The sequence below is a fragment of the Haliotis cracherodii genome, unplaced genomic scaffold (assembly GCF_022045235.1).
Source record: "Haliotis cracherodii isolate W230 unplaced genomic scaffold, xgHalCrac1.p SCAF_21, whole genome shotgun sequence".
NCBI lineage: Eukaryota > Metazoa > Mollusca > Gastropoda > Lepetellida > Haliotidae > Haliotis > Haliotis cracherodii.
Genome location: NW_027266277.1, coordinates 8,009,131 through 8,017,772, shown reverse-complemented (window position 1 = coordinate 8,017,772; position 8,642 = coordinate 8,009,131). Strand labels below are relative to the sequence as shown.

General features: G+C 41.8%; 1 protein-coding gene across 1 annotated transcript in view; it reads right to left on the bottom strand.

Annotated features, from left to right (window-relative positions):
- Window positions 1-222: 222 nt before the first annotated feature.
- Window positions 223-8,642, bottom strand: part of LOC139471055 (uncharacterized) — an 86,054-nt gene continuing 77,634 nt past the window's right edge. Inside the window, exons 3-4 of the mRNA XM_071253352.1 lie at window positions 8,266-8,366; window positions 223-374 (exon numbers count right to left, since the gene is read on the bottom strand). Coding sequence (XP_071109453.1) covers window positions 223-374; window positions 8,266-8,366 — 253 coding nt within the window. The remainder of the gene's footprint in view (window positions 375-8,265; window positions 8,367-8,642) is intronic.

Sequence of the window (8,642 nt, the reverse complement as noted above, 5' to 3'; positions counted from 1 at the left end):
AGCAAGTAAAAAAGTGGAACTGGATTAGAAACGTACGAAAGAAAGACAATAAGGGTGGAATATTGATTTATTTACAAATAATTTGAACGTATATGGACAAGTAAGATTCACAAAAGTCATGGGAAATTAAGACAGTTTGAGAAGATGAGACACTGAGTCAGCAAAGAAAATTACGCTGACTTCATTCTGGATCAGTCTGGTCTTCAGTTGATCGATTCCGCGTTATATATCACAGAACTTCTGCCATCCCTCCAGGTGGTTATTGGTGCGAGGGCCGTCGTTGTTGAAATGGTTCCAAGGCTCCTTCTCTGTCTCAACCCAGGTTGTGGTGACATAGTCGCCGAGCTGGACACAGCGTCGTTCGTTCGGCATGTCTGGAGCAATTGTCTTTGCAGAAATACGTTTATCTCATACAGTCTTTTTTACCTACAGTATCAATATTGATATTCCTATGAGGCTGTAATGCATACCTTATAGTCATGATTCACCGGTTCATGGTTATGAGGACTTCCAAGAGATCCAGTCATTCCTCTTCCTTTTTCCAACTCGGTAAGTGTAGCCACGGGTACAAAGGTATCTACTGCCGCGTGCAGTTGGAAGAAACGTGTACTGTAACTGTGCGTTTGCCATATGGAGAATGGTGACAGACTTACTTACTTACTTACTTTGGAGATTTAACGTGCGCTTTCAGACTGATGCGTATTTCGCACACGGGCCCGGCCAGGCAATTTAATGTGTTTCCAAAAGGGGCGAAAGTGGTCTGTGCAACCCAAGAGGGGGCTTTAGGGGTTGCTTATATAGAATTTGGGAATTTTGAGATTTGGAATAGATGCCGATGGGGTTGGGGAGAAGAACTAAGGGAGCTGGGTATGGTGGATGTTTTGTTTGTTTATGTGATTTTGATTTGGTAGGTTATAGTGTTTTTAGATGCGTTTTATTAGTTCAGTTTTGATTAAGAATACACCTAAGGCCTTGAAGTTTTCTAGTTTATTTTGTGGGTTTAGTATTGCTTCTAGAGTGAGAGCCTTGTTTAGATTGAGGGTGGTTTGTAATGCGGTTCGATGTATTAGGTAGTGTGTGCAAGTGGATGAGTGCGTGTTCTGGGGTTTCTAGTTGTTTGCAGTTACCTGTAGTGTGTTTTTTAAATTTTTTTAGGTGGTTATTTAGGTTGGTGTGTCCTGTTTGGAGTTTAGTGATTAATCTGTCTTTTTTTTGTTTGATGGATGGAGAATTTTTGGTTTGGTTAGTGGTTTGCTGAGCACTTTTTTGATTTGGCTATTTGAGTTTAGATAAAGGTTATGCCATTTTTTGGTGATTTTTTTGCTTGTTTACACTTTTAATTTCTGGTTTTGAGATGGGTAAGTTTAAGCTTATTTCTGGGATTTTGAGGGATAGTTTAGCTGCTTTATCGGCGTTTTCATTACCGTATATTCCTACGTGGGCGGGTATCCACAAGAAGGTTATTTGTTTGCCTGCCTTAGTTAGGTCGTTGGAGCTTGTATTTGACTTATTAATTTAGGTCTGTTTTTGGTATTTTTTTGTTTTGGAGGGCTTGCAGTCCACTTAGGGAGTCGGTAAGTATTAGGATTTTTTTGTGGTTTTTGGATTCTTGATTATGAAGGGCTGAGGCCATGCCCATTAGTTCTGCCGTGAATATTGATTGGTTGTTTGGGAGTCGGAAGGATTGTGTGGTTGTAGGGTGTTGTATATGGCGCAGCCGTTGTCTAGTTTTGATCTAATTAGTGATATGTAGAGAGAGAGGAGGGTATCTTTGGAGGCTCCCCAGTTAGAGCCAGTTAGGCATCTGTGGTCGAATGCCAACAGAGAATGGTGTACTCTTACGCCACCCTAATAACAACATTGTCTTTTCTCAGCGTTGAATTTCGACCATGTGCAAAGTGTTAGTGAGTAATGGATATATTACGACACTCGTCCCCCTCAGATAAATTTTATATTACAACTCGTCTGTTTCAAAACGTATCTAATATTTGAAATACATGTAAATGTATCGAGCGGTATCGAACTCGTTTAGTAATCTATTTTTACAAAGCCTTTGAGATATTCAAAGACACATGGAAGGCTGAACCCATTTGTTGTAGCTAAGGGTGTGTATGTCAGAGCAGGTGAGGTGCAAAATATCAAACGATCGCGTACACGTTTTCTATTAATGTATTGTAATAGAAGAAAGCAGTTTACTAACCTGCTGTCAGCTGATTCGTTTGTCGGAATTCCGGATTTAGTCTGCACACAGAACACTGAACACCAGCAAAGGCGTTGTTAGAGACAGGAATCGATATGACGGAACTTTATATCGTATGTCAAATGAGTGAGTGAGTGAGTATGGTTTTACGCCGCTTTTAGCAATATTCCAGCAATATCACGGCGGAGGACACCAGAAATGGGCTTAAAACATTGTACCCATGTCGGGAATCGAGCCCGGGCATTCGGCGTGACGAGCGAACGCTTTAACCACTAGTCTACCCGACCGCCCCGTATGTCAAATGAGAGATAAGGAGTTACTTTTGTAAAAAAACATTCACAACCCACACATACCTACTAACCAACAAACTCCGAATGCCCAAAAGACAATCAAAACAGGATATTATAACATCAATGTTGAAGTCTATACATTCCAAATCCTTTGAGATGTTTCAAATGCAATAAATGGTGTTAATTCTAGCACAAAGTCGGTTACATGTGCTCACTGAATTGAGGATACTCATGTAATGGAAGACTGTGGCAGTAACTTTACTAAGTGCACCAACAACCAATTGAGACCACAAAACTTAAATACACAAGAAACATTAATTTTGTTGTTGACAAAAAACAACAACATGCATCTGAAAGCACATCGATAAAAACGGACACTCCTTAAGCCTAAACAGTTCACTCTGATTGCGGAATCCCATCCAGAATCTTCCCCAAAATATCAAATCGGTCAGATAATCAGATCAAACTGTTGGATTCCTTGAGGACATAGAGCACATATCTTGTTGCCCTCACAGAAAGTGCGAGGAAGATCCCCAATCAATCCACGGACCAGATTGTTTATTCCAATAATATTGTACACTGGAATTCTAGGGGATTAAAGACTTTAACTTTCATACATCTATCAGTCTATGATTAAATCCATCAATATTCAGCCTACAAGAAAATTATCAAATAAGCTGACACATAATTTTTTCTTGCATCAGTTAATGGCATACCATTATTTTTCCCCTTACGGCGATAGGGCCACTGGAGGATCTTCAATCATTTTGAGACTGAATGTTATTAACAGCCCAGTTATGCTTGAAGCAAATTTCCAGGCCGTTGCAGTAAATCAACTTCCCCAAACTAAGATTTATCTGCATCCTGCAACTGGCACTTACTCTTTGGATTTGTCTCTCCCTGACTTTAATCTACATTACGAATCTACGTCAGCCGACAATAACCTTTATGGAAGTGATCATTTCCCAACTATCTTTCCCACAGTAAATCCATCTTTAAGATGGAATTTTACAATCTGGTCTGTCTTTCAAACTTGACACACACAAAAACTAAAAAGCAGCAACTAAAAAACCCGAATGTTTTAGTAACGCTGATCATAGTCAGGCCGGGTCCTACTATAGGACCATGTCGCTTACCAGCTGTGTTTGTAAGACCATTGAACAAATTATTCATAATTGTTTGTTGTACTTGGAAACATTTAATCGTTTTACCAATACAGAGTGGTTTTAGACTAAACTAAGTACTATTGACCATACGGTTAGTTTGGAAACGTTTGTTAAAATGCCTTCATCAATAGTGCGTTACTGAGTTGGGGAGTTGGGTTTAATGCCGCTTTGAATATCATTACAGTTATATCAGGGTGTCTTAGCTTAATATGGGAAGGAAGTCGGACGTGACGCAAGTCTCAGACGTTTACTACTTTGGTGCAACCCACAAGCACGGCTATGGTGCTGACAAACTTAAAAAACGTAATTAGGGCGAACCGTGACTCGAACCCACAATCGTAGGTTTCTGGCGTGCTCAAGGGACGCAACTCTGCACAGCGAATTGCGGCGTCTTAGACGACTTGACCGTGCTCCCCAATCATCAATAAATAACACACAGTGTCTGTAATTTTCAATTTATAGAAAGTGCACGATGCGACCTGGAAGCATGGAATGTAAATAAGATCTTCATGAGATGGGGTTGAGAGGCCGTTTGCCTAATTTTACATCTCAGTTTGTAGCATTTCCAGGTACGTGTGGGATTCACATTGTTCCGATTTTTACAATCAAGATCAGGGTGTCCAACAAGTTAGCATATTATCAGTAAGGTTGTTTAAATCATAAAAACATAATGATCTATTTAGAGTTTAAATGCCTCTGTTGATGGGTAATTGAGTATTTGTCGGCGAGTTTAAAAACCACAGCTAGACCTGATATTGATTAAACTAAAGAAACCGGAAACAAATCAATTACTGTATCAACAAAACGTAAAGTATATAAACTAATTACAAATGTATATTTACAGATGGATCCAAGGATGGAGGCGCAGTTGTAAGGTCACTGTCGTACGGTCCAGAACTATATCTTCAACATTACCAGGTAACTGTTTCTTTTTTCTGACCGAATCACCGGCCATTTTATCTGCACTGGATAATATTGTATTGAAGGTGACTTTTTCAGATGTGTATTCCTTGTAATGAATGTATTAGGCAAACATGTCCTGTTTGACTTTTGATTTCTCTGAGTTTGGTTGCTGGCGATTTCGATCTTTTGCCCTTATTTTAGATTGTGACCCGTGATCGTTTTTAATATTCCCCAACCTGTTTTAAATTAAATATTGTGATATGGTACTGGTTGTTTTACTGTCCCTTGATGACAGGATTTTACTTTGATATAAAGTTTGCTTATGCACTTGTCACGGTTTGGCTGAAATAATGCTGTGGTGATTAATATCGTGACTCACTCCTCGCGGTTGTTTCGACGGCGGAGTGTCCTACTGGTTTCAACAGAAGGGCGAACTGTGCTCATATGTCGGCCATCCTACAACTGCTGTTAGAGTGCGTTTAAAGATTTCGCGAAAAGGACGTCAAAATCATTATATCGAAAACATAAATTGTCCCAGAAACATTCTGCTTCAGACTGTTGAGAAAAATTGAAATTGTCAGCCACAAAGATAACATTTTTGGAAGGTGTTTTCTGAAAATAATATTCAGGCTCATAGCTTTAATCAAAAGGTGACTGTTTTTGCAGCTGTAGCTGAAAAGATATCTAATCTCCAGAAAAAAATCCCACCCCCCACCCTCCACCCCCACAAACCCACACCAACACCAACACCCACACCCCGACCCCAACCAGCACCACCACCAGAATATAAATCGGTCGGTCTCTTAACATACAATGTCACTTCATGTCATATTATCAAATTCAATTGCTTTGACAGCTGCCTTTGATCAGTGATTAAATATAACTGCCCCGTGAACATATTCATTAACCAATCTCCTTGCTTGAAAAATAGCTATACGTTCAGCCTCACATGTGGAGAGATGGACATTTAGTCTGAACGCAATTTAGTTGAAACATCAGAAATCCAATGTGCCCCCAGCAGAACGACGACCATGCCCGAATCCTTTTAGGCATCAGTATCAACGTGTGTAAAGTTGGCGTTATGCTCAGTTAGAACATCCTGAGATACAGGTTCTGTGATATTTGGACTCATGCTTTTGCTTATAGTTGAATTCAAAGTTCTTTCAAATTCATAACAAAATCCAGGTTTAAGAAGCACCAATGAGCAATATCTGGAGAGATGAAGGAGTAATCAGTTGGGTTGCAGGTGCAATAGCTGGAGAGAGGAAGGAGTAATCAGTTGGGTTGTAGGTGCAAAAGCTGGAGAGAGGAAGGAGTAATCAGTAGGGTTGCAGGTGCAGTAGCTGGAGAGAGGAAGGAGTAATCAGTTGGGTTGCAGGTGCAATAGCTGGAGAGAGGAAGGAGTAATCAGTTGGGTTGCAGGTGCAATAGCTGGAGAGAGGAAGGAGTAATCAGTTGGGTTGCAGGTGCAATAGCTGGAGAGAGGAAGGAGTAATCAGTTGGGTTGCAGGTGCAAAAGCTGGAGAGAGGAAGGAGTAATCAGTAGGGTTGCAGGTGCAGTAGCTGGAGAGAGGAAGGAGTAATCAGTTGGGTTGCAGGTGCAATAGCTGGAGAGAGGAAGGAGTAATCAGTTGGGTTGCAGGTGCAATAGCTGGAGAGAGGAAGGAGTAATCAGTTGGGTTGCAGGTGCAATAGCTGGAGAGAGGAAGGAGTAATCAGTTGGGTTGCAAGTGCAATAGCTGGAGAGAGGAAGGAGTAATCAGTTGGGTTGCAGGTGCAATAGCTGGAGAGAGGAAGGAGTAATCAGTTGGGTTGCAGGTGCAATAGCTGGAGAGAGGAAGTAGTAATCAGTTGGGTTGCAGGTGCAATAGCTGGAGAGAGGAAGGAGTAATCAGTTGGGTTGCAGGTGCAATAGCTGGAGAGATGAAGGAGTAATCAGTTGGGTTGCAGGTGCAATAGCTGGAGAGAGGAAGGACTAATCAGTTGGGTTGCAGGTGCAATAGCTGGAGAGAGGAAGGAGTAATCAGTTGGGTTGCAGGTGCAATAGCTGGAGAGAGGAAGGAGTAATAAGTGACCTTGCCATGAGAACAAACGCAAAGCACAAACTTAACACAATTGCCAACAACATCATTACCTGAATAATAGTGAGTGGATTTCAGCCTGAGAGAAGATTTGAGACATTTCTATGCATTCATCAAGGAGAGGTGAAACTGGGTTGGTTGCACAGACACCAAGCCTCAGAGTGAATGCGGTCACATTTGGAGCGATGACATTTCGATGCAGACAATGATAGACAATAATACCTGGGAAGCTTTGACAGCATTGATGCTCTAAACATTGAGCATTCATAAGCCCCACTTCGTTCTGTCGCAATGTTTTCAGCCAGGAGTTGCTTCCCTTACACCCGAAAGCGGCGTACACACAGTGCCGATTATGGCTCCCGCTTGAGATCAGACAGCGCTACGACGCGAAAAGTGAAAAAGTCGGATTACTATCCTCAATTATCTTGAATGTCCTATCATTATCTGAACGCAGTCGTATACGTTCGTAACAGAGTCCTACGGATCGGGAAAGGTCCAGAGAGGTCGGCCAAGCACTCCCGACAGTCGGTGCGTCCCGAAACAAGGGAAACTCAGCCGAACTTGTCTAGTCGGATAACAATCGTGACTATGTCGTGACAGATTCTGCTGTATCGGATCGAAATCGTAACAATGTCCTGTATTGTCTGGACGGTGTCCTGTGGGTCGGGACACTGTCGTGATGAACGGGCATCATTTGGAGAAATTGTTCATTGCCATTTTTTGTCGATTGAGTCCAGATTGCGTCCAGATATTGCCGCATGCGTCGGTTCACTGTCCGGTCACTGTCTTATCCCTGTCGGATCGGGGGGCATGGGTGGCTCAGTCGTCTAAGGCGCAGCGATTCGCTGTGCAGATTTGCGTCCCTTGAGCACGCCAGAAACCTATAGTTGTGGGTTCGAATCCCGGTTCGCCCCGATTGTGATTCTAGAATTGTCAGCACCGTGCTCGTGGGTTTCACCAAAGTAGTAAACGTCTGAGACCTGCATCACTTCGGGCTTTCCTCCCACATTAAGCTGACACCATTATTTAATTGGAATACTGTTCGAAGTGGCACTAACTCACTCACTAACTAGAACCAAATTTGTAAATAATTGTTTAATGTGTTCATTGTGTTCCTCCCACATTAAGCTGACACACCGTGATATGATATAACTTGATTAATGTTAAAAGCGGCTTTAAACCCAACTCACTCACTCACTCAGTCGGATCGCATTCGAAAGAATCGGGACGCTGTCGGGACAGATTGGTTTGTTTTTTTATTACCATACGGAAAACACAAAAAGGATCAGATTCGGATTGAGAACGGGAGAATCGGGACGAATTCGGCTGGAAACGGCTGAATCGGGACGCTTCCTGAACAATATCTGATTGTTGTCGTGATAAAATAAATGTTTTTTTTACAAATTTGTGAATTTCCCGGCACGAATCACAGGATCTTTATCAGACTTTTGACAAATTTTTATCGGGAATGGTCAATTTGGTCAATATCAAGAACGGCAGTAAAAATCCTGAATGTGTGACTGACCACTTACCTGCCACAGGTGCGGCTACCTAATGAGGACACAAGGCATCGTTGATGGTAATCTGTGATATTTATATACCATGTAGTATCACTGACTGCATACTGGCAAGTACAAACAGAAGAAACTCAAAGAGTCTCTTCGTGCACACAGCACTGTCGACCACGGTGTCCACAACCTGGGATGCTCGGTTATTGATGTGAAATCTGTCCACACAAACATACCACATCATGCATGGTTGTAATGGTTTAGGTATGTGTGCTCGACTGAAAAGATCATTTTAAGTGTTTTTAATTACGAACGAACGAAAATAGACCCAGTATCTGCATTTCCTTCTTTGTCTGTTTAGTTAGTAGAATAGTAGTAATTGCGGCCGTATATATATGGCTATCCTAAGATATTGTTTGTATGAGTGTGTGAGTATGGTTTTACGCCGCTTTTAGCAATATTCCAGCAATATGACGGCGGGGGACTGGTTGTAT